This window comes from Aphelocoma coerulescens, chromosome 4 (genome assembly GCF_041296385.1).
Source record: "Aphelocoma coerulescens isolate FSJ_1873_10779 chromosome 4, UR_Acoe_1.0, whole genome shotgun sequence".
Classification (NCBI taxonomy): Eukaryota; Metazoa; Chordata; class Aves; order Passeriformes; family Corvidae; genus Aphelocoma; species Aphelocoma coerulescens.
Window position 1 is genome coordinate 73,032,771 of NC_091017.1, and position 26,661 is coordinate 73,059,431.

The 26,661-nt window shown below is 37.3% G+C and overlaps 1 protein-coding gene across 1 annotated transcript; it reads left to right on the forward strand.

Annotated features, from left to right (window-relative positions):
- The first annotated feature begins 606 nt into the window (after positions 1-606).
- On the forward strand, positions 607-19,622 carry RNF212 (ring finger protein 212). The gene is made up of 12 exons (XM_069012260.1): positions 607-827; positions 2,380-2,441; positions 6,193-6,267; positions 8,972-9,028; positions 11,606-11,664; positions 13,068-13,132; positions 13,222-13,291; positions 14,083-14,128; positions 14,873-14,936; positions 16,439-16,511; positions 17,309-17,499; positions 18,725-19,622. Exons 1-12 carry the CDS (start codon positions 716-718, stop codon positions 18,760-18,762), a joined length of 912 nt encoding a protein of 303 aa, XP_068868361.1. The 5' UTR covers positions 607-715; the 3' UTR covers positions 18,763-19,622.
- Positions 19,623-26,661: the final 7,039 nt, after the last annotated feature.

Genomic DNA, 26,661 nt, shown 5'->3' on the forward strand with positions numbered 1-26,661 from the left:
AGTCTCCTTTAAGATTTTTAATTAACTCTATAAAGCAGAAGCTGAGTCAGCTCTTTTGGGAAGCACTTTGGGGACAGAAGTCTTAGTGACATTCCTCTGCAGTTTGTGGCTCTGTCATACCCAGATTTACAGCCTGCACTGCAACTAGGTCTGTAAGGGACTTTTTCACTAAAACTTTCATCAAGGGAAACTAGCAAGCAATGGTAGGTTGTTGTTTTGGCTTGTTTTGTTTTTTTTTGTCTAATGAACATCAAATCTCCTTGTTTTGCTCTTTTTCCACAACGCAAGATGCCATAGCAAAGCTATGATAGAGAATTAACAAATTTCCTGGATTCTTGCTTCCCCCGCCCCCCATCTGCTGACCCGGGAGGAATGAGTACGGCGGGGCTCCTACTGAAGCCCCTGCCCGGAGCCCTGTGGGTGCAGTCAGTTCCCCACCTTTGGGGACGGGAGAAGGAATCTCTCAGAGCACCCTGTGCGTGGGCACCGCTCCAGTTTAGTTAGTGAGAGGCCAGAAAAAAACAAATTCCAGGGGGGCGTTGCGGAGGGTGTGAGGACCAAGCTCCGCCGCCCTCAGGCCCCGCGGCGGGAGGGGCGCGGGGCGCGCTGCCCTCGGGGCCGCCTCAGCGGGCGGGACGTGGCGGGGGCGCAGCCGCGGGGCTCGGCCTGAGGACGGACGGCTCTGCCCCAGCCCCCGGGCTTGCCCCGCTGCCCCATGGCCGTGCCCGTATTCTGCAACTCCTGCCTCTGCGAACCCCGCAACCCCACGCCGCAGTTCAGCCTCACCAGCTGCGGCCACGTTTTCTGTGAGATTTGCCTGCAGAAAGGTAATGGCTGCTGGGGCGCGCCCGGCGGGGCGGTCTGTGCTGGCGTGCGCACATCCACCCTAGACAGTGGTATTTCTGACCCGATGAGGAAACAAAGAAAGCTCTGAGCACTTTTTCGAATGTTACTGATGACCCTTTCCAATCCTTGCTATTGATTTGCTTCAAACAGTAAAACCTGTATGTGTCTACCCCAGGTGGATGTGGCTTTGAGAGCAAGCCTTGGGCACCGGCAATGGAGGCTTCAATAAAACTGGATTCTGGGTGCTTATGATCCATAATTTTGTAAAACCCTAATAGATGGCACTCTCTTCTGGCTACTGTGGGAAAAAGAATGGTTTTTCTTTAGTGAAAGAGCAATTTAAAAACCGTAGGGGTTTTTTTAGGGTAGGTTTTGGAAGTAGTAGCTTTAATAAGTTTTAAGGCTCAGTATTGTTCCTGAAAAGTTTCAGCAGCATGAGGGAAAGTTGGAGGTGATGTTTTGAAGCTCTTGTGTTATGTACAATTCCAGAACCATATTTTGGGCCTCCTGTGATGTTCTCGGACGAAGATATGTGGGAAAGAGAGGAATAATGAAGTTGTTTTTCCAAAGAAAGAAAAAGGCAGCAGACAAATATCAATGTTTTTCCCTTTGAGATCATGCTAAATGCCCTGGTTTTTGTAAGGGCACACAGAAGAAGTGATCAATCTGTATTTCAGAATTAAAAACTTTTGAGTAGACGTTTTCACAGGGTTGCTCTTGAGGATAGAGAATCATAAAATGTAGCTTCTAAATACAGGTTGCAGGCTCCTAGAACCTGAAGAACATCTTTCCTTGCTGCTCTTAATAGCATTTGGCAGAAAAACACCTGCGGGACCGCATATCTTTTTGCTGTGAATTCAATATTAATGGAAATACAAGTTTTAAAATGTATTTAAAGATGTTTATAAATATCGATCCTTAGAATCTTTAGAAGTAGCTGGTAAAATTACCAATTATAAATATTGAAATAATATGTATTTGCTATAAATATTTTCTAATATGTTTGCAAATAATCAAAGAGACAGTTTAAAAGTGGTAAAGTTTAAAAAAGTGATTTTATTGTTTTTTCACTGGAGGAATTCAAAAGGTAAAATTATTAATTTGACATTTGTGTTTCATATATTTTCTTGGGAGAACCAGACTGTGTCCCCGCCTAAAAAGCCACATATCAGGTTGACTGTAAGTCATTAGTGCACTTAAGCATGCATTTAATTAAACCAGGCAAATAGTCCTATTTAAATCAAGGGAACTAAAAGTCACCTGCATTTTGTGACACTAATGATATTCATGAAATCATTTACATGAGTGCTTATTTGCAGGAGTAAGACCTGATGACATTCACTCACATTTTTCCTGTGCAACTCTGTGTAATGGTTGTAGAATCAAGTTCTTCATTCATGTTTATTCATACTTCTTGTTTAACCTGCAGATTTCTTCCACAAGCTCCAGAGGTTTAGGCATCACATTCTGTTTACAATGTATTCAATATCTATTCAGTTTGATGTATATTTTAAATGTGTCTTTACCTTACAGGCAAAAAGGATGAATGTTTGATCTGTAGAACTGCTTGTCGTACGTTAGTCCTTTCAAAACAGGTAAATCAAGCTTTAGTTTTGTTGCATTACATTAATCTGTGGTTTGCTTAACAGCTAAACTATTTGCATTACAAAATGCTTCCTTTTTTTTGCCAACTGTGACATGAATATTTGCTGATAATAGTTGCTAAACTTAGATACTTATGCACTAGACAGCTCAGCTTTTTGTTGTTTATATTCCTTCAAATTAAAACCTGTGGAGACTCTTTAGGTTTTCAGGTCCTGCTGGACTGTAAATCATTCTAAACTTTTCAAGAAATGTTACTGGTTACTGTGTAACATCAGTGACTTCTATCAAAATGTGAAAAATGTTTATTGACGTTGGCATTTGTACATCACGGAAGATGAACTGTAGTAAATTATTTCATGTAATGGACTGAATTGAAAACCTGCATGATGGCTCAGCAATGTTTTCAAGTGGATTAGGTTTTTTTTCCCCTGTTTTCTCTTAAGCTTTACTATTTTCCTCGTGGCTGTGTGATTAAGAAAGGATCTGAAATATTATTGGGAATTCTTGTTATTCACTGGAGAATTAAGAGCTTTTAATTCCCTTTCTTGATAAACCACTAGGAATATTTAATTTTGCCATTTCTCCCTGGAGCAATCTTCTCTTTAGCTGATTTTGTAAATAGGTTGTGGAAAAATTTATATTTTTGTAGACTGATGCCTACCTAAGAGACAATGCCTTGTAAGGATAAAAGAGAAACACTTAAAACATTTAATAAAATTCAATACAGTTAAACATGAAGGCCTTCTAGGAATCTTGCATGCTGAAGAAGACAATGCTACTAAAATAAAATTACAACAAAACAACAAAATGCAATTATAATACAAAGGAACAGTGCACACAGTAATCAAATACAAAAACAATCAAAAAGCCCTTCATAAAAATTCTAAAGGGCATGTTTTAATATACTTTCAATATCAACCTATTGTTGCTGCAAACTTTGTTATTAATTTCCATCAAACAATAATTTAAGTTTTCAGGTGCCTCTGGAGGTCATCTTGTCCAACACTTTGCTCAAAACAATGCAATTTTTAAGTTAAATCAGTCTTAAATTGCAGTAATTCAGCAGAACTTGATCATTTACTTCAAAAAAGCAGAAGGAATTTATAAATGCAATAACTGGGATACTAACAAAAATATTAGATGTTTCATTAGAACCTGCCACTGCTCTGGAGGGCTGGAAGGAAGCAAATTACCATATTCTTTAAAAAAGACATTAATGATGATTGCTTATCCTTGATTAAGAACAGATAAAATGATTGGAATGATAATTAAAGATGCATATAAAAAAGTCATGGCTCTATAATTCAGGAACCTTAGTGGAAATATACCTGGTAAGCTTTATGAGCTTGATGCTATGGAAGAATTCCCAATGAGGAGGAGGTCCTATAAATGTGTTAGAACTCCTAATTAAGTTGTATGCTGGGGTAATCAACATGTACACATTAAATATTCTCATCTTTACAGTAATGCATTCTTGTCACCTTTATGTCTTCCTTCTATGTCTCATGATCCCCACTCGCTTTTCCCCAGAGGGTGGTTAAGTGCTATGCTAAATCAGAATCTGTTCAGTATTTCAGAATATCATATTAACATCTGCTACTCCTCCATGCAACAGATAAAATACAAACAGTGTTGTACAAACCTTTATTTGAAAGAGTTTTTACATCTTCATGAAGCTGGTTGGGTTTTATTTTTTTCAAATCTGATAGGTACTTAAACCAAGGTCATTGCTTTGATAGAACCCTAAGTAGGAGCATAGGAGCTTGGCTCCTATGAATACATTTCATTTAAGGAAGCTAAATGTATTTTCATAAATATATGAAGTTTTCTAGATGGAATATGATTGTCTTGTTTGTATTTTCTTTGTATAAATACCGTAGGTAGGTTAACTGTGCTATCTGTCTGTCTGCTTTTCTCTTTCTCCGTGTGTCAGTTGGAAATTTTTGAATGCTTTGGCTAATGTCAACCAAATTCAAAAGTGCAGAGGAAGTCTCAAATGCAATTAATTACCCCCTGTGAGTTCTGTAAAGATTAGTAGCTGGGGGAAGCCATGGTGAGTGGGGTGCAGGTACAGCTCATCAGTAATCAGAAAAGCTTTGGCAGCTGCAAGCACAGCTCTGCAGTGAGCAAACAGTGCAGACCATCAGGTGAATTGCTGCACAAGAGATCACAGTAGCTTATGTCACAATATGGGAAACAGAAGATACAAATCCATGGCAAATCCAGGTTAATTTAGCTTCTCACACAATTATTTTTCATACATAAGACACTCCCTTTCCCTTTATAATTAAAAAGATATCATTTAAGCACACATTGAAAATAGGTTTGACTGTTATTGAATCTTGGATATTTTACTTTATGCTAGTGTTAAGATATTTTTGGTGTAGTTAAAAATACTGTCGTTTTAGATGTTTGTGCATTTCAAGCTGGAGCAAAGCCTAACCTTTTTTCAATGAACTATTTTTAATTGAAGTGACTGCACTTACCCTTTTGCTTTCTTAGTATCCCAGAAAACTTATGCTTTATCCACCCGTGGCCTAGTTCTTATTTCTTTTAATAATTCACCTTCTAAAATTCTTCTATTTCTTTAAAGCTTTTTGAGATTTTTAATACTTCTGGGAGTAATTTAGATTTTGCCTACAGCAGTTTCAGTTCTTTTTTACTGGATTTTGAAAGGTGGTTACTTACATAAGGGCTGCCTTCTTTCTGGGACAGCCTTCTCCTATCGTCTGAGTACGCCAGCATTATTTTTGCTTTTTTAATTCAAATTTGGGCTAGTTGTAAACATGTCTTTTCTTACACATTTACATTACATCAAAGAGAACCTTCCAGTTTACAGGTAGATTTTTTTCCTGAGATTCATTGTTTTTGAAAGCTGTTTAACTATTCTAATGTAGTACTGTAACTAATATAACTGTTTTGGGGTTGTATTTTCTTTGTTTTTCTTATGAGCAGATTAGGAATGTGTGTATTCTGGATTAAAGTAAGACTTAAATACTCTACATGACTTTGTAGATTTGGATAGATGTTCAAATGTCACTATTATTCTGAAATTCACTTTATATTTTGCAGCAATGCTTTCCTCGCCATAAGTAATAAATATATTTTTATTACAATGATGGCTTAGGTGTAGAGCACTTACTCAACATTTTTTAAAAGCACAGGTGGCAATTTGTGAGGCCACATCATGATCTCTGATTAAAAGACACAAGTCATAAAATACTTAAAAAATTCAGCAACTACTTAGGGCTCTTTCCTTATTATTGGATAATATTCTGCTGCCCAGTGGGTGGGAGAGACAAAGGGATCCCAGTCAGCACTAGAACTGTTCTGAAAAAGGACTTTGAAACAAAACTGATTTATAAAATGCATCCATGTGGCTGGGAATGGTGAGAACCAGAAGGGGCTGCCAGAAACCTGGCTGTTGGTCTGAATGCAGTGCCTCTTCCGTGGGCCACAGCATCCTCCTTGAATGTCCTCTGGACACTGGTACTACCTGAATCTCAATAAGTATGTATGTGTGTAATATATTTAAACAAAAGTCCAATGCTTTCCAGATGGTTGATAAGGCCATTAAAGAAAACTGGGCTTGTTTTCAATTTCTGCATTATCCTACCCTGATATGTCAATTTTTTTAATCTATATACATCAGTCAATTTAAGAAACACTTTACAAAAGACTTTATTTAATATAACTTGCTAATAAAAATCCTAACCTTGGTATACTTTCCTTTCTTCATAGACAAATCCTGATATTCAATCACTGTTCATGGGAGTAGATGTGTTATGCAAGAAATATTCAAAAGAAATATCACAGGTGAATGTGCCTTAAAACTTTTTAACTCTATAAAGTAATAATCAACAGCTCCTACTGATTTTTATTTGAATGGGAGAAGTATATGAATGAATGTTTGAAAATGAATGTATGCCCATTAACATTTTTACTTCCTTAATTCTACAGTTTCAAAGTTCTTAAGAAGACATAAATTATTCATTATGGTCACTGCTTATGTTTTCAAGCTCTCTCTAAGGACCACTAGTCTGGTTATTTTAATGGTGTAAAATCACTTTCAATGCAATGCAATGAAAAATTAGATCTGCCAGAAGCTTAAACATGCCCAGATAGTGTGCCTTAATTATAGCAATAAAAAATTACACAGTGAAAACCTGAGCTGGCTACAGTCCTGAGCTGATTGTGCTCTCTCTCCCTTTTCCTTTTTTTTTTGTTTTTTTAATCAAAACAGGTCTCTTTTTTTCCCTAGATAGATGTACTAAATGATTCCAAGGTCAATTTCCTCCTGCTTTGTAAATTCCAGATAGGGTTCCTTTCTTCAGGCTTAGTTTCCAGTCAAAAACTTCAGTAGCTGTCTGGGTTAAATGAGTGCATACAAGCTTCCATTTCCTCCTCATTTTCTGCATCTCTTCAGCTTGGCTTTGGCACTTCTTGTCCCTGTGCATTTCGGCAGCAGTTTCAGCCACTCCAGCAGTACATTCTCCCTGGGCCCAGCTGCAGCCTTCATTGTCTGTTCTCATCTCCTTGGGATGGGACTTGCTGATCTTTGGCTGAGCTTCCTGATCCAGCAGAACAGTGACCCAGAGAATATTGCCAGTTTTCTCCTGCAATGGTCATGGATTCACATTTGCTCTATCCGAGGCTTCACAGGCTTTTCCAGAGCTGAGCTTGGCCCCTTTCTTGAGCAGGGCTTCTCCTCAGATGCAGAGGTGACACAAGGTAAACATGAAGCTTTCCTCCATCCTTCCATATCCACTTTTTAACAGCAGGATCAGCAATTACTCTGTAAACTGAACAAATGCAGGGAACCACACCTCCAATCACATGGGAATGCAAACTTCCATAATGTGCCAAAGGAAGGTAGAAGAGGGCTCAATCTCTAAAGGCTGAGGTAGGTTGCCTGTAGCCTGAGATAACCTGTTGGGGACATACTGAAGCATAATGAAGGCATCGAGGTATGTTCAGAACTCGTCCCAGTATCAAAAGACGTAAGAGCATCTTATCTAATCTCTTATCTAATCTTATATCTTGTCACAACAGTGGGTGCTTCGGAAAGCATGAGAGCAGAAAGCATGTGACACATCTCCAGAAGAGCCTCCCAGCTTTCAGAAACTCATGACACAGGGATTTCTCAAGGTGGGGTTGGTCCTCTGCATTCAGATGCTTGTGGTGGATATTTTTCCCCGCATAATTGTCAGGTTGTTTCCTGCATTTTAGTTTCTGTCTCATACTGTGGAAGGGAGGCCCACAGGTTGTTCACTGCATGGTGATGATTTCATTTTTCAGGTTTTAACCTGTTAGTTTCATTTGATACTCTTTGAATCCCATTCTGGAGGAAAAGGTGTCCATTCCCATACATCTGTGCTAATCATTAGTTTTAGATTGCTAATGCATCCCTTCTTCAATGATCTTTTTTTCAGCCATGAAGATTCATATTCTATGTGGTCATTCTTTTACTGAAGCTCTTGCATACCTCTGATTAATCTGAACTATTTTCAGACCTACTCTATCCTTTCTGAGATGTTAAGCAGACTCAGGATATAGTAACATGCATTTTTTAAAGGGGAACAATGATGTCCCCTATTCTGTTTTAAATGACTGGTAAGATCTGATTTACTTTTTGACTGGTACTGAGCACTAAACTGACAATCAGGTTTCTCCTAGACCCAAGAACTCATTTCTGAGTGAGGGGAGGCAGCTCAAAGCCATCTCTTTCTGAGGGTTATTTCCTCCATCAGCTCTTCCAAAGACATGCCTGATCCTTTGATGAGTATTCAATGGGAACCTCCCAGGTTCTTCCACAGGGAATAAACAGTAACCATTTAAGTTGGATACTTCTCTGTGGGTTTATATTCTCAGTGTTTCTTCTTGGTTGTCTCTATTCCTTCACATTTTCTGGCAGTTTTCTTACACATGAGAAGAAAGATGTATTAGAAGTTATTGCCTATGGTAATTTGTTCCTCAAGCTCTTGTCTTGCCTTCCTTGTCATTTTTACTTTTAACCTGTCATGGTTTATGATCCTCATTTGGACACAAGAAGTGCTTACACATCACCAGACAGTGTGTCTAACAATTATTTTTTAATTTACAGGGTATTTTTACAGGGCATATTATAATTGCCAGTAGGACAGATTACTTTTTATGTTGCCATTAATTGTATGTGTTTGCTTAGCACTAATGAATAAGAAACACTGCAGCTAAACTGGCTTTCTAATGTCTTTACCTTTTTATTGAACACAGTGTTAAAGTATAACTTCAGTGAAATAAATCTAGCAACTCTAGTGTAGGTGATATTGGATTAAATTAACATTAAAAGACTTCCTCTATCTGTGATAATAACTTAGAGTGTTTTGGGGGTTTTTTGGAGAGGATTTAAAGAAGATATGTTAACTGCCTATTAAAATACAAAAATCTTTGAATACTGTGAAGTCGTTCTTTTCTGTCACTTCTTTGCTGTGGTGCGTAAATGTAATTATGTGAAGCTTGATATAACTGTATTTATTTTTAGGTTTCAGAATTTCAAGAAAAACATCGTAAGCATTTATTAGCATACCACAAACAAAAGGTAACTCTAATTGTGATTTTCTTGGGTTTTTTTATGTTTGCCTTGTTACTTTGGTTTATTTTTAGAAATTATATTAATCTTTTATCAGAATACTTGGAATAATTTATCAGGATTGACTAATTTCTGTCATTATAAATACCAGTTTTTAATTGTTTAAAGTCTGTGAGGGCTGTATTAATTCTGGTGACTATTTTTTATAAAATATTCTAGTTGTGAGGTGATTAAGATTAAATGGAGAATCAAAGGACAGGGTGGGAAGAAGCCAATTCACTGTATGGAGGGGAAAGTGAAAGAGGTGGGGAGAGATAGGTGCTAAAAGATAAGCCCAGAGGGAAAGAAGACTAGGGCTGACAAAATAAATGAGAAGCTTGAGCAATGGGGAACAAGACTAAGGGCTAATACCCTGGATTTGGGATAGCTCAGTGAGAAGAAAGACAGAATTAATTATTCTGTGGAGAACAGGTACTGCATTTGTGACTCTGCTTCTTCCTTTGTAAGCTGGAAGGCAGATTTTTTTCATTTTTCAGCTACTGCTAAATATTTGATAAAATAATTGGATGTTTCTTTCATTTCTAAGGACATGGAATATTGCTTAAAGCTACTTGGCAGTATTGGTGACTTGACCCCTGAGTGGGTGCTCCATGCATGAAATGTCAGAGAAAAGCTCATGTAGCTGCCCAGGTGGCCATTTCATGTGTGAGGAGAGTTTCTGGTATGATTGTCATGGATAGAAAGCTTGGAAAATTCGGTGCTCTGTGGTCCATTCTTCCCTCTTCTTCATGAATGCATTTTGGGATCAGTCATAGTGTACTGTGGTGTGTGTACTTCTTTTAGGGTGCTGTCCTTCTTCTTTCAAAGCCAGGTCAGGGAGGAATCCTGATTTTATCCCCCTTCTAATCTATTGCACCAACTCCAGATGGTAAAACTGAAACCTGTAGACGAAGTAAAATAAATCTCTTAATAGAATTCAGCATAAATAGAGATGTTATCTCCAAAGAATCTGTGGAGAGTTTTGATACTTTTTAATGGTAATTTTATAAGTTATTTACTGTTGAGACATTCACTCAAGAGTGTTTGCAAAGTATTCAGGGATGGTACTTGACCTAAGGAAGGTGTTTGGGTGACAGTACCAACACAGTTGAAAATATAGTCGGTTGCTGCTTCAATGACACACTGTTTCAGGTGGGTTTGTTGTTGTTTTGCTCATTCTGTGTATTGTTAGTATGCTAAAACTGCTTGCATTGGATCAGGGTCAGGAGAGGCTGGTTGTATTAAACACCATTCCAGTTTCTCATGCTTGGCTGTCTTGTTTCAGGTCCCCTTCCTTATTTCTAGTTTGTCATCCCTGTCACTGTCAACCAACAAGGTCTCATGGTCATCATTAAACTGCTTTGTTGCTGTTTTTGTGAATTGTGCAGATATTGGGGTGCAAGTGATGGTGGGCACTTGCTGTCCATGTTCCTGTCAGGTCTAGATGGCCTGTTTATGCTAGGATCCCAAAATATTGAAAATCAAATAGTGACCTTCTTTAAGGTACTTTGGTCTTAAAATTCCCCAGTCCTACAGAGCGACAGGGTAAAAGTACATTCTTCCTGACTGGTGACTTTCTTAATCAAACCTAGCTCTCATTAAGAAGTAAACAGAAGAATACTAAAAACCAGGCCTTACATTAATTATATTATGTCTTCAATCTGTTTTGCAGAGTTTTACATCTGCAAAAAGAGCATAGTATCTCCCACAAACAGTATGATTTTATAAATCAGGTAATTTTATTAAAGGACTTAAATAATAGTGTGAGAAGCATGAAAAGTTAACAAGCAAACTCATAATTTGCCTTCAAATTAAAATATTAGCAGTGTGAAGGATTAAGGTCACATATGGAAATTAAGGATAAAATATAGATGCAGTATTGAGGCTGTTGAGTAAATTTTTACATCCTTCATAAAATATAATATGTGTTCACATAATGAAAGACTGTAAAAAATACACATACTAGGGAGCTGACCTAATGTTCTTGACCTTAATATTCTTCAATTTTGCCAGCTCATAACATTCTTTAATGGAGATACTTTTGGTTGTGTCTCTAACATAGCAGGAAATACTTTTCACTTAAGCTTATTACAAATAGGTAACTGCAGTGAACTGAATACATTTCAAATCTGAAATGAGAAATATGGGAACATGGCATTTTCTACATTTATTGGTAGCTTTTCCAGATAACTCCATATTCATCATAACATAGGTTTTATATCAGATATGGAAAATAGGAAACAAAAGAAAAGAAAACTGTTTTTAAGCACTTTTCACAATATTAATTTATCCAGTATTACCAGCACACTTAACAAAAGGTAATCAAACTAAGTCTTTAACTGCCAAAAAGAAGCATATCTCTTCCAGACTGACTGTTTAATGGATCCATAACACAGCCATAACAGCTCCAATAAATCTGGAATAGCAATGTTTTAAGATTAAAACCAATAGAAAGCAGCCTTTCAACACTTTAGAATACTAGTTGGATGAAAATGAAGCTGTATATCACACAAATAGATTTTGTTTAAATCTATAATTATCTCACAGATAGCAAAGCTGGAAGAGTCTCTCAAGAAAGTAACACAACAAGTGCAACAGATACAATGGTAAGAGGTTTAATGCAGCAAAAGTAAATGTAATCAGACAACACTAAGTTTAATGGATAAAACAATAAAAATTTCATGCTTTGTTTGTGTTCTTTATTTTTACAGAAGTAAACGAATAGTGATTTCTGACATCCGATCCATTTTATTCACATTAATCAATCCTGTCAGGAAAAAGTCCTTTTATTTTAAAATTCAACTCAGTAGTTAACTCAGAAATGAACTTTTCATCAAGTCTGTCATATAGATACTCCATTTTAAATTTTTGTTTGCAATTACATAACCACATTTGTGTATTTTGCAATGGACTTTCTAGCAGCAGCCTGGAAAGTGCTATGATACCTTTCCTGGTATCTTAGCCCATTTACAAAGTTACCAGAATTTTGTAACATGGTTCTCATCTTTTATTTTTCTAGTAAAAATTAACTTCTTGTCCCATCTTGAATGAGTGTTTTTTCTCAAATGTTTCAAAGTGGTAGCCAAGAGGTTGCTCATCCTTATCCCCCTGTTTAATGACTGATACACCTTAATCTTTTCATCTTACTTTTCCAACATAGAGCCAAAACTGTTACTGAAATCTTGTTAATAAGCCAGTTCATGAAACCAGCACTTTAATTGCACAAATTTGTTGCTCTTTATTCCTTTTCTGTGTTTTTTTTTTTTTTTTTAATACAGACTTTCCCTTGACTCTAAAATGCACATAATACTGTATTGTGCTCTCTTAGACTGCCTGGTGCAAAGTAACAGAAATCAAAAACAGTATAAAGGAAACTCTGTATGTGGTGGATTATTGCAGTTTATGTATTTTTATTCACTGCCTCCATTTTCTTGTCTGCATCTCAAATAAATAGCATCTTGGTTCTATCAAATACAGAGTTCTTGCTGAATTTTAGATTTTTTTTTTTGAGTTCTACCAAGAGAGTAGAGTTCTAGGGCCTCTCCTTTCTTACCCAGTAAACATATTCCTCCTATTTATGGTTCTTGTCAAAGGTACCATTTTTACAAAGCTATTGGTGAATATCACGAAGGTGCCAACATTTCTTATCATAACTAGATTTTTCAAGTTTGGTTAATGTATAATTTTATGAAATGAAATGAATTTTGGGCTTAACTATAGTTAATAGTTGTATTGTAACATCTTTTGTTCCCTAAAGTACCTTGCCATAATGTTGTGCTAAACTGATATTGTTGGGTATGTAATGAGTGCTGCAGATATTATGGTATAAAGAGAAAGTTCATAGCTTATAAAATAAATCCTTATTTTGCTTCATGGCAAATAGTGTCATGTTAAAACCAGCTACTGATGGATAAAATGCTTTGAATTTATTCTATATTGACTAGTTAGACATGTGAAGTAATCAAACCAGATTTCAATTTATATCTGTTGTTTCTTCTTTCCCCTTTAGTATGAAACCTCCTGAAAAAACTACACCACTTCCATTTTCCAGTACAAGCAGAAATCCATTTTCCAGTAAGAAGTGTTGGTTTAAGATATTAACTGTGGAATACCTGTCACTGGACATAGCTATGTTCTAATATTAAATTTCTTAATGACTTCAGTTCCTTCAAGAAAACAGAATGTTTATTCTTCATATTCTCTTCATTCTAGTCGTCCTTCCACTTCTGAAACGTAGGTACAAATTTGTTTATTTTCAATGAAAATCTTAACTAATATTTTGTACAGAAAGTAACTTTTTTTAAAAAATATTTTAAATATTTTCTGGTTTTGTGTTTTGTTTTTGCAAACTGTTCAAATATGAAAGAACTGAGGAAGGTCTTATCTATCCAAGTGTACATAACAGTTGTATGGATTGTGGTCACTGGAAAGAAATCTAAGGCATGATGCACCTTATTCCAAAGAATTTCTGGGTGAATGGATAGATAGATAGATTAGTGAGACACTCTCCATTTACCATAAGGAAAAACTAAATTTATTGTACAGACACCTTATCTATACACTGTAGTTGTCTCAAGTTAGATGGGATGAACCAGTCCAGTAAGGCTCATTTAATTTTAAGTAAAATGAATTTACAGCTTGCTCAAGCTAAAATGTTTCTATGCCTTTGACTGTGACTTTCTTTTCTACAAAAAAGTAGAGTTTCAGAGTGCCCTTGTTGTGGATACAAATGACAAATACATAACTATGCATATATATTCAGACAAATGGAAGAATAACAACACTAATCATAAAATAACTTTCTCTATAAATGTCTAAACCAAAGCTCAGAATCAATGAATAGATTTTTCTTACTGCTAGTGAGTTTTGGAATAAGTCCTAAATACTTCTGTGTGTTATGCATTATGTATTATGCTTTTCCATTAGTAGTCAAATTTAACATTAGAATCTGACATAATTTTAGTCTTTATAATGAAAATGTTATTTTTATTACAATGTCATACTTATTTTGACCTTCTTGCAAGGATGGAGGCAATGGAGATTGATCCTGTACCTTCACCAGTGAGGAAAGTAAGTGGGTTTTTTTAATATATGTTTATGTGTAGTTACACACATCCATTCTTTTGATTTCTCCTGCTCTGTTAATGCTGCAGAAAGTAGGATTCTCCCCCCATCCTATTCAAAACAGTTCTAATGTGTGTGCTGATTTCAGATATGCTTGATGCAGGGTAGAAGTCAGATGCTCCCCAAAAGAAACCAAAAGGAAATAAATCACAACAATAATTTCTGGAATTATATTCTCCACATGCCATATACAGGCTTTTAAACTTGTGGTGCCAAATTAAATGGCAAATTCTTAAAATCTCAATACTACAAAAATGTCAGTGGTCTGAAAGCACCATTTAGACTCTGATACCTGAGTAGGGAATTGCAAGTTTTGAATGATATTGCTAACACGAGAATGAAGGCAGGAGCTTTTCACAGTGTCAGTATCCTGGTTAGAAGAGGTAACATCCAGGCACAGATGCTGGCTTGCAAATGGAATCTCAGCACAGAAAACAGTGGGAGTGTCTGATCTGTTTCTTATCTGAGTGTGACCGATCAGAATAAAAATACACTTACTCCCCCCGCAGTCTTTAAAAATAGTAACTTAATTCTTAGGTTTTGCATTTTAGTGCTGTGAACAAAACTGACAATAGAGAGTTCCAGAAATCTGTAGGCTCTTCAGACCTCAAAAATACAACACTGTTGCTTAAATGTCTTAATAATTAATATATTTATTAACATGTGGTTAATGAATTTCCATTAATTTAGCTTGAGACACCAACGGGTCCAACAAGATTATCAGTAATAACTCCACCACAGGATGGACGTATGGGTGAGTAAAAGTTAACTTCGTAACTGAATAACATTTCTGTTACATTAAGAGGATGAATAAATTAAAATCCATCCATTAGCAATTTACTGAAAAAATTTGAATTGTGTTGAGGTGTAAGGAATTTACCACGTGGATTTCAATCCAGCAGTTGGGAAATGGTTAAAATGAGGTGTGAAATGTTTTCCTAGTACTTACCTCTTCTGTTCAGTAAATGATTACTTGTAACCAAACTGATTTTTGCCGACTCAACAGTTGCAAAGAAAATACTGTAACTATATGTACGATTGAACAGAACAGGAATACTTGCAATATACATTGTTGACCCTCTGTTAAGCTTCATAATTTTATCTGTTTATGGTTAACAGAGAGTAACATTGCCCATAATGTCATATTAAACATCACACGAAGAAAAGGGGGGAAACTAAAGGGAAGTTAAAAAAAATACTGAATAACAAAAGTGAGGTAGTTGAGATCAACTTCAAAAAGGTGATTTTTTTTCACCCTATCACTGTAATAGGGTATAAGACATTTTACCTGCCACTACGTTCTTTCATTCCTTCATACCCTGAGCTTGAGTAACACTCAGATGTAAATAAGACGTGAGTAACAGCCTACTGAAATTGGTGTGAGGAGTTTCCCAGAATTCCTAATGCTTTGCAGGCCTGCTATTCATGTATCTCTGTCATTCTTGGTTTTACATTCAGCATGTTTCTGCAGCAGTCCATGCTCAGACAGGCTTTCACCTGGCTGCAGCAATTCGTAGACTCCATCTCCAGCTGCATAAAGAGCTTTTAGCACTCTTGTGTTTTTACACGGTGTAAATGTCCCAAAACAAAGACAAATGCAACTGTAGTGCAATTTCAATGAAGGAGGAAAAATTGCTTTTTCTATGCTTGTCTGATTTATAGCCCAGATCCTTTCTAAATGCATAAATTTAGGCATAACAAGATAAAGAGAGCTGAGGTTAACTGTTTTTTTTATTGTGTCTAAATATAAATAGATATTTATTAGATAGTAAAATTATATGTAGAACAGTTATGTGTTCAGCACATTTCAGAAACATCCCATAAAGTTTTGCAGTGGACAATGCTGAGGGAATCAAAGTTTATGTGCAAAAGTAAGGGCAAGTGGAAACAATGATTTAATGGTGCACTAAAAACTTCTTTCTCAGAGGTGGATGGGGTAAAAAAAGATTAGCTGAAGAACTGGAGCACTTCAGCACAGCTGTCTTGATAGCCTAGTAATAGTCTAATAAATGAAAGAAGGTGAAAGAAACCAACACGTGTTTAACTGGAACAAGATTTGCAGGGATGGTGTAATATGTTGTTTTTGTGTCAGCTGAGCTCTCTCATTGACTGTTGTAATTGTGCACCATTTTTAGTTCTTGAATGAACCAATCATTGATTTGTCCCAAATCATGCAATTAAACTACTGATCTTTGTTTTCAAAGTTATCTCTTAAGTAAAAGGAGTAGTTCATGTCGCTCCTGTTTTCAAAAACAGGTAGTGTATCCTACAGAAGTTCTCAGACATCTCTAATAATGCCAAGTCAAAATATTGGAGCAGCGTCTACAAGGTAATTCAGTATTTTTTCAAGAGGTTACCATCTCCTATTAGAGACTGAAATTTCTGCTCTGTCCTGTATTAATCTGTATGTTTAAAGGTTATATTCTAGGTCTGAAGAAGTGTTATTGTGCAGCCTGGCTATCACCTATGTGAATGTGTTTGGTTTTGGTGGAAAGTTTTATTTGGAAATCACGTTTTACAAAAATATGCAGATATAATCTGAGCTTCTGTAGCTGTTGATATCTATGGTCATGGTACTTCTATAAAAAGGGGTAATAATTTTATAATAAGGAAGTGCAACAATGTCTCTGCTGTATCATTCTTATAAAAATCAGAGATGAAAGCGCAATATATGCACAGGGGCTGTTCTCTGGATAACCCAAACTTTCCATGCAGCTTGCAACAGGTGTTTCTGGTTTTTTCATTTAAACATTGAAAATGTCTCAAACTGTGAGGGTGATCAATAATATCAATAATTAACTTTAAATCATTCCAGAAAAATTCAGCTCTTGTTCTTTATAATCATTAAGCCAAATATATCTTCTGAGCAGAAATTTAAAATATATGTAAGAAAGTACTTCTTTTTTTCCACTTCTGATTCCATAATTTGTTTTGTCAGTGTGCTTCTTGAAATATGTAAAAATCGTAAATAAGTAAAAAACTATTAAGGAATGCATAGAGCACAATAATTTATAACATTTGCTTTTAAAATATTAGCACAATTAATTAAAATAATTTTGGAATCAATCTTTTGTATTGTTATAGAAGTAGCCCCAAATCACATGCATGAATTAATTTCATTAACAGATCCACCCCTGTAAGATTGCCACACAGTGTATGTCCATCATCATCTGGATCCCAAAGCAGTCGAAGGGGGTCATGGGCTAGTTCTGATTTCAGAACCCCTCAGCTGTATCCATTTACATCACCTTCCCCACAGCTGCCTCTATCAAGGCAGCCAATCACCATCTCTGGACTTCTGCAAAGACAACAGCCAGGCAAGTATATTTATAAAATAACATTTAACAGTTCCTGAAAAATTTTGCACATAGCAGCCTAAATAAATTAACCAGCATAATAATGATATTTCAAAATTGAAAGTAGTCTCTCAGAAAAATATGAAAAATATTGGTGTTTATGGTGGTATTTTGCCTTGGTCTTATGTGCAGGAGAGTATCTGCTGTGGAAATGTGTTCTTGCTTCACTTCAGAATGATATTTTAACAGAGATTTAAATCTGATAAAGTCAAAATTTTCTGTCTCAACTTCACATTTCTTAAAGATCTGCCTGTCAAGATATCCATGTAAATGTCCACAAATCACACTAAAAGGGGAGCTAGTCCAGGGTATTATTTGTTGAGTGCAACATAAAACTAACCAAAGTAGCTGCATAGAAATCAGCCCAAGGGGGATGGATGTAGGTAGGAATTGCACTGGGGCAGATTGATTAATAAAATCACAGAATCATAGACATACAATCATAGGACAGCCCTGGTCAGAAGGCACCTTGAGTGGTCCAGCCCTTTTTGGGGAAGAGAACCAGGAGGAGGTTATGGAGCACCCTGACATCACATCTTGCAAACCGAATTCTCCTTATTGCAGAGTTAGCATCACACATGAAATACTTTTTTAAACTTCTATTAAAAAGATAATTCATCTCTAAAGCACTTTTTACTCCATACTAATAAATGTGATCTTCCTGCATATCTCAAGCAGTTTTGAGTTCGTGAAACTAAAATAAAAATATTATAAGACTTGAAGGCTTATAGCTTGTAAAAGCTTACATTGCGATTGTTTTAATTGTGAAATTTCTGGACAGTGATACAGTAAGTGAAATAATGCATGAACCTGATAGGATCTCCAAATAATGTGGGAGAAATTAATGTTACAAAAAAAGTAGCTGTATTGAACTTTATTAATAGATGTCATTTGGCTATATGATTGCAATGAATTGCAGTTCATATACAGAATAATGCTTTGGAGATTCACTTGTGTAGCTGAAATTGGAAAATGGCAAAAATGCTTTTATGGAAATACAGGGGAGCATATTTGCATTCACAAAAACAGCAATAGAAAAGTTTTCATCAAATTGTATAGGTTATATTTTTAATTTTTGATAGTTTTGCTTTTCCTTATGTAAATTCCTCAAATAATTTACATGAATAAGGTTTTCCTTTAGTTCTACCAAGTTTTTTCTTCATTTGTACTTGTATTTTTATTCTAGGATCAACTAATTTTGGAGGACATTCAGCAGAGAGATGAGCAAACATCTGTGAATTGCTTTGGTTAAGAAACATCTGGAGAAGCACTACATAGTCTTTGGATATCAAAGTATCTGTAGCTTCTGTAACATGACAAATTGGCATAAAACAGCTAGTTGTTCAGCAGGAATACTGTATTTAAAACATCTTTGTTATTAACATCTACAGTAGTTTTAAATGGAAGTACAAAATCTTTTTGTTTTTTGAAATTCTGGCTTAAAATATATTGTATAGATAAAAGTCCTTTATTACCTAAGCTTTTTAGGCAAAACATGATTGATTATATGTTGAATGAGCTTTTTTAGCTGTGACTGCATTGAGCTGCAGGAGAACTCTGTAAATAATTGTGCCTGTACAGTATTAGAGATGGACTGCAGTCCTAAAAAAAAAGAAATTAATTTATGGATTTTTGATTATAGAATTCCAAAGTTTAGTTCTTACTCAAAACATCTCTCCTTTTTTGCACTCTTCAAAAGGGGTAAGTTTTGAGGGATATTATTTTCTAGGAGGTTCTGCCAAGCTCATAACACAGCATCTATTCCACACTTGTGAAAGTTCACCATTTGATTTAGGTAGCAACAATTTCTCCCCTAAATGGAATGAAATGGGGGAACTGGGATGAAGAGACAAAACACAGAGAAGAGTACTTTTACTTTTGCCCAGGAGTAGCAACTGGAGACTCTGCATGAAGCGTGCCAGAATGCAGCCTTTTCTTTCTCAGAATCTCTTGAACTCACATGCCCACCATCACTGTGTATGTAGCAAAATTTTGGTATGACTGAGTCATCAAATGCCTTTGTTTTGTTTTACTTGGACTATTTTTAAGTATAATAAAACTAAAAGCTGCTGGGCTTTTTTTTTGAGATAAAGTTCCCTGAATTTCTTTTGAGTTGAAATGTTTTACTTTTCACATCACAAGTGGGTGGGAGAGAGAAAACACTGAAAGGTTCAGGAGCTGGGGTGAGAACTGGGAGAGGTCATTCACCAAATACCTTCATGGGCAAAACAGACTCAATTTGAGGATATTAATTGAATTTACTACTAAAAAAATCAGAGCAGGATAATGAGAAGTAAAACAAATCTTAAAAACACCTTCCCCCAACCCTTCCCTCCATCCCAGGTCTGCCTCCTCCCTGAGAAGTGCAGGGAGATGGGGAATGGAGGTTACAATCAATTCATCACATGTTTCTTCTGCTGCTCAGGGAGAAGAGTCCTTGCCCTGCTCCAGCATGGGAATTTTCAACTTCACATTTGCCTTATTTCAGTGTATAACTGCCTTTACTTTTTTTTACTGTGGGAAAGTTTGTGTGTTTTCTCCTCCTCAGTATTCTTATACTTCAAAGTTTAACTGGGATCTCAAAGTCAGCTTCCTTCCAAGCAAACATCCAGTTGACAGATTTAATATTTCAGTGCCACAGATGTGTTCAAATAAAGGTGTGTAGTGTAACTCTTAAAAATTTTCTACTCTCCTTTAGTTCCAGATGAGCTTGAATGGCTTGAAAAGTGAGGCTGGTAAAATATGATTGCCAGCTTTGACATTATTTGTGCTCCAATGGTTTTCTGTTTGTCTGGATCCCAAGAAGGGATTCTCTCTAATCTCTGTTTCATCACACTGCAGAGTCATCATCCAAGTCTGTGAAGTCATACTATAGCTTTTATAATTGCTGGAAGTTCCATTCTACAATCAGGTGGAATACTTGGGTTTCGTTAGTTTTGTTTCATCCCACCTTGCCAGCCCTCATCAATTGCAGAATTCAGCTTCATGAAGCTGAAGATTTTTGTCTATAAATGGGCCTTGTCTGAAAGAATTCCTGTAGGAAGGAGTCATACGTGCTAGATGTACAACACTCACACTAACAAAGAATTACGCTGTCATTCAGAGATGTGAATAAACATCCCCAGAGAGCTGGATGATTTCTGTTCCCTGCCCACCACAGTGGTTTCTACTTAAATTCAGTAACAATCTTCATGGTTCAGGTAAGTCATCAGTTTACCTTTTCTGCAGTGAAAGCTGGACACAGGCAGACTGTGTTTTGTAGCTGTAGGCTGAGAACTTGGAACATCACATCAATAAAGAAAAGTGTATATGAAAATGGATATTGATATTATTTTATTTCTGCCTTGGACTACTTAGTAGTGTCTGGTGGTATCTTCTACTTTACATGTATTACCTAATCTATTTGAGCCCGCAGAGTAATCCTGAAGAAAAAAAAATCCAGCTACCTCATTTTCAGAAATATTACAGCTTTGAAATGCATTTTGAAGAGAAAACGATGTGAGTAAGAAAGCAAAGGCACAGGAGCTATCCATGCTGAGCAGAAACAATTTGAATGACATCCTCTTGCTTCCCAGTTCAGGAAAAAACGGAAAAAAATTAATGAACTGAATATAATATGAATTTTTTCAGAGCTTACATCTAAGTGGCTCTTATATAAAATAATAGGTAGGGAAAAAAATTTAGAAGGAGAAAGTTTGAGGAGTGTCATTTGCCAAGTTCAATGCTTCTATCATTTGTTCAAAAAAGCTGAAAATACTAAATTCAGTATTTTAATCTTTAAGAAGAGAAGAAGAAAAAAAACCGCAAGTTTTTTTCTATTTTCCATTAGGCACGGAATTTCCTGTATCACTCTCTTAGGCATTCGTCTTCACTGAAACTTTCTGGCTTTTGCGAGGAATTGGTCCTTCACGTGCAAGGAAATTTGCAGTTCGCTGAGGATACAGCAGAGGGTGCTGAGTTACCTCTAAACAAATTCACTCGTCACTGCTCTTTGGCTAAAGGGACTGCATCGGGACTGTGGCCTTTTCGGTATGGAATTTAGATGGAAAAGCTACAGACGTTGAGAGGAAGAGCAAGGATGTGATGTAGGGTGTGAATGTGAAACATCAGAAAAGCAACCGAAAGTGAACAGCGAATGTGAGGGACTGCATGAGGTTACTGGAAGTTAAAACAGTAACTCAGATGCAGGAGTCCTCAGGGATGTGAAAGGTAAAAATGGAAGCACGGGCCAGTCATGCAGTAAGCACTAGTGGTCTGAAGGAAGAAATTATTTAGGCTTAATTTTGAAAATTTCTGAGCAGAGGACTTTGGCAATGCACAGTGAGTATTCAAGACTTCAGCATTAAGAAGCAGCAGCTGAGGCTGTGCTGTGTAACTTCGAGAAACAGAGACTGAACTGACCTCCAGTTCTCTTTGGTGTTTCTGTCTGCAGCTTTCTGGCTTTAAGTCATGAGGGCACTAATTTTTCTTTTGCAGTTTTCTGGGAGAGAACACGAGTATATATTTCACTACAAGGGTGTTTCATGCACACACAAACAATAGCAGAGGATTTTATTACCAGTCAGAATCGTGCTATTCATGCAATGGGGTCAGCAATCATGCTGAAGGTATCCTCTTGTTTGCATTATCGTTGCCAACTTCGGCTTCATTTCACAGTCATCACATCTCCCTCACAAGGTGATGCTTATGCCATATAAGGCAGCATCATGTCTATTTATTCCTGTGTGACACAAAGGAAGTCTGTTGGAGACAAATGCTTGGTCTGTTAGACATAATACCTGATACTTGCCAAGGAGCATTTTCTACAATTGTGCCAATTAAAATGTGAAATTGCTACCACTTATTTTTGAACTCTCTTGTTCTGGCAGTCAGGAAAGAATGCCATAACTCATCAAGATGCAGCACTGTTGGCTTATCTATGATAGTCCTATTTTCCTCTAGAATTTAACCTGCTCATGACCTGAGGAAATGCAATTTGATAATTCTCTCCTTCTGTGGTCTCTGTGTCAAAAATGCCGACATACTTCAGTCTGCAGATCAGCTCTGTGTGCCTTTGGAGCACATGCTGTTTCTGATGGTCTGACAATGGTGCTGTTGTGCCAGGCTCTTCCTGCAAATCTCTCCGGTGCAGAGGACACTGCTCATGTCCACGCTGTAGTGTTTGATGTTCTTTAATATTGCACCTTTAGGACTGCTGGGTATGCCACCAGCTCCAGAAAGATTTAGCACTATGCAGTCACTAAATTATCTGTATCACAAGAACCCCTGACTGCAACAACGCTGGGGTACACTGCCTTTCACAACAAAAGGATTGATTTGCCAAGTGTCTCCATGGAGAAGGTTAGTGGTGGTCTGCCCTGAGGATCCTTTGTCTGGTGTGTCCCATGAGGTCTGGGCAATTCTTCCCTTGATTATGTGTAAAGTCCTAATACTCTATCCCTTGAAATTATCCTAAATAAATGTCCTAGACTCATTAAAGTAGTACCAGGGACTAGGATGCCAGCTGGGCATCTAGTATCTGGAGGCATAGGGAAAGAACTTTCCTGGAACAAAATGATAAATTTGTGTGGTGACGAGGTGGGGAAGGATGTGACTCTGCGTGTGAAGTGTGGAAAGCTTTTCAGTGTTAGGAGTCAGTGAACAAGCTCTGTTAGCAAGTTACTCACAGTTTGCCACCAGCAAAAGAGGAAAAATCTTTCTATTCTGCAAGTGGAAAGAGTTGCTTTTTTTTGTTGACACACAGGACAGGGGAAAGGTCCCTCACACCCCTGCCCCCAGCAAGAGCAGTCCCCTGACCTTGCTGCCATAGAACTATTCAGAAGCCACCAAATCTAGAAAAGTGGCTGCTCTACATCGTGGTCCACCTCGCAGTACTCTAAAACCAGGCACTGGTGCTGCCAAGGCCCACACATAGAAAAGATCTGCAGAAAATACTCCTGGCACTCTGGAGAATCACCCCTCACTGGCAATATTTTGTCCTGACCAACCTGGGGCCTCCCAAATAAAGGCACACAAACCATTTCTTATCAGGGCAGTCTCCACAACAAGATCAAGGACTGTCTATCCCCATGTTAAGGCATCTGGAGGAAAAAACACAAAAGAGAGGAGGAAATCAGTCCCACTAGACATTCCTAAAAGCTTTTTCTGGCCCCTGCCTTAACCGAGCACACATTTTAGCCGTGTTTCACATCCTTGCCTAGCTCAGTGTTGAGCCAAACAGAAGCTGACTTTGGAGATGGTCGAAGTACATCTGTGTCTTTATGCATTTGGCTGTGCAGAATACGGTAAAAAAAATTATTTCAGCCATCTCCAGCTCCTCAGAGCTCAATGAATTTGAAACAGGCAGGACAGAGCTCTGAGAGCCACCGTGGGTGATGACAGGCAAGGCTTGGTGTGATGGGAGTGAGGAGCAGATGGGCCATTTGGGATTTCCCAGGCCAGTTAAAGCTATGGTTTTGACCTACGTCTGTACACAGGACCCAGCGTGGGAGGGGTCAGCTCTCAGGGGCTCACCTGTTTTGCTGCCTGTCACCTGTAACATGGGAACATTGTAAATTAGTATGGTGCAGGGGAGAGGAAGAAAAGAGGGGTATAGAGCACAGGATAAAGGAAGGAAGAACAAAAGCAGCCAGAAGTATCAAGGAATGTTTTCAGTGTAGATTACATCCTTCTACTCTTGTTCCCTGTGTATACTCAGATGTTCATGCATGTTCTCCTTTTTGCTGGTGCTTATAGCAAAGAGAGACTGGAATACCTAAATGAGAGCTGTTTAAATGCCCCTGGTCAAGACTTCTGCTGTCCTGTGCTCTGATACCATTCTTGGAATAGATATGTAGACCTGGCTCACCTTACTTTTTTATTTCATAGTAAGCTCTGAAATGGGCATTTCCAGGTTTTTTATATATTTATCTCCTTGTTAGAATCTCTGCTGTTCCTATTAATGGCAAGTCATTTAGAAATGATGCAGTTTTTCTAACTAAGAACTAAACAGATAAATGGATAAGAAACAAGGCAATAACCTTTGTAATGTAGAGGACTTGCATTTTCCACAAGTGTAGTGCAGTTACTGTTTCTTCTAACAGCATTTCACAGCTTACCAGTAGAGTCTATGGAGTGTGTGGGTAAAAATAACACAGCCTAGCAATGTTACAGCCCATACATTAAATCTGCTGAAAAAAATAAAAATAGAGCTCTAGTTTGCCTATGTGAAATTACCAAGTTTGCAGATTATTAACATGAATGTAAAAAGCTTCTAGCACAGCATACGGTAAATACATTAGTGCTATATTCCAGAAGTCATCATTTTCCCAAGCTATAGTTCTTGCTGACATATGTGGTAGAAAGGCTAGTTCTGCCAACTGTCTGCTTCCTTCATATCCTCTGATTTTGGTGCAAGTTTAAAGCAATATGCTTAATAGCCTCAGTCTAGTACTTTGAAAAATTGCAATACTATCTATCTGTGTGGAAAGTCACATATCAATGACATTTGGTTGGCACAGCAGTTTTGGAGAAAAATGGCAAAGAAAACAGTTGGCACTGAGTTTTGAGAAAAAAAAAAGAATCAGAAAATGGGAGTCTGTATGCCGTAAACTCAAGTTTTATTTGCTCATATATCACTTTGTCAGGGTTTTCAATAGTTCTTGTGGAAAATGTGTAACTGAAATATAAAGAAGCTTTTACACATAGTAAGGATTTTCCCTATAACCTTACTGGTGTTCTCCCAGCCTATGCCATACCAGATATGCTGGGCAATACAACATCATCTCCTAAAAGAACCACATGAGCCCTCAAAGTAATTTCTCTGTTAAAGAGCCCATCCATGCACATTTTGCAGGACATGTTTGAGGCAGGAGGAGGTGTGTATGTGCATGCTGGATGACTGGTACTCTGCCATGAATGCACAGGAAGCTGTATCTTCACAAGCTCACATAACTATTGCTACCATGGCTGTAGATTTAGAGGAAAGCTGCTGTGTATTTCCAGTTCAACTCCAACTGAAAACTGGCAAACCACACTCTCTCCCCTTCACACTGTAAATCAGAGACAGCTAATAATAATTAGTGCTAAGGCATCAGTCTGCTGAAGCCTTTTTTCACAGTGGATGAGACAGCAGCCTCTTGGGGTTCAGAAATAAGGAATTCAGAGTCTCTGCTAGGCTGCAGTTGGCAGCTTCTGGCAGCCTTTGTAGGAGTATGTGGATGGGACAGAAAATTGCCTCTGTGCCGGCATGAGGAAGCCTCTTTGGAGTCCTTGCATGGTGGTGGCCCTGTAGTTCCCCTCCCAGAACACTCAGAGTGACTTTCCTATGGCCTGTGATTAATCATTGTAACACTTCAGCAGTGAAATCTGCTCCCTGCATCCTGGCTCTGTAACTCGGACCAAGGAGTGACTTCATAGGTATTTTTCATGTGTGCAAACATTTTATTGCCTCATTCAAGCCCTCTTTCTTAGAGGCAATCTTTGTTTCAAACTACTGTTCCCTTAAAACTCTTACCTTGGCTGTTGGTGATGGAGCTGCAGATGTTACCACTAAAGACAGAAGGTGTAAAATAAATGTCACAAGTAAACATAGACTGTGTATAAAGCACACACACACTGAAAACCTTCCTGTTGTTTGCAATGGTTAATTCCTGCACTGTTCCTTGAGAATCAGTGAAGAAAGATATAAATCAGAAAGTATCTCCTGACAATATGTTGTTGGGGTAAATGCAAAATTTTGACATGGGTTGTTAATATGGCAACAGAGTGTTTGAAGGGACAAAAAAAAGTTGGAGGGAAGGAAGTAGCTCTTGTAAGACTCAGCTGTGCCTGTCAGAACTGTTAAAAGAGTCACAGTTTTTGCTGGGCAGTAAACTGGAATCCCTGCCGGGCTTCACTTAGTTTCCAAAATTAATAAATGCAGCCCGTTTCCAAAAAATTAATTAGCTTATGAGTAAGAAAAAAAGCACGGAAGTTTGCATGGAGTGCTTTAGAGCTTTCTTGTGATATGCTAATATATGTTTTATTTTACTTAATTGCCATTGAACAGTATTGAACTTTTTGAATTCACCATATATAATGTCACATTACTGCATAGTCACATTTAATAAAATATTGCTGCACTAGCTGTATATTTTCCCAAAC

Coding starts and splice junctions, on each gene's coding strand:
- RNF212 (XM_069012260.1), top strand. CDS start 716: ATGGCCGTGCCCGTATTCTGCAACTCCTGCCTCTGCGAACCCCGCAAC. Junction 11,665..13,067: donor CAAGTGCAACAGATACAATG/GTAAGAGGTTTA, acceptor TTTCCCCTTTAG/TATGAAACCTCCTGAAAAAA. Junction 14,937..16,438: donor ACCACAGGATGGACGTATGG/GTGAGTAAAAGT, acceptor TTTCAAAAACAG/GTAGTGTATCCTACAGAAGT.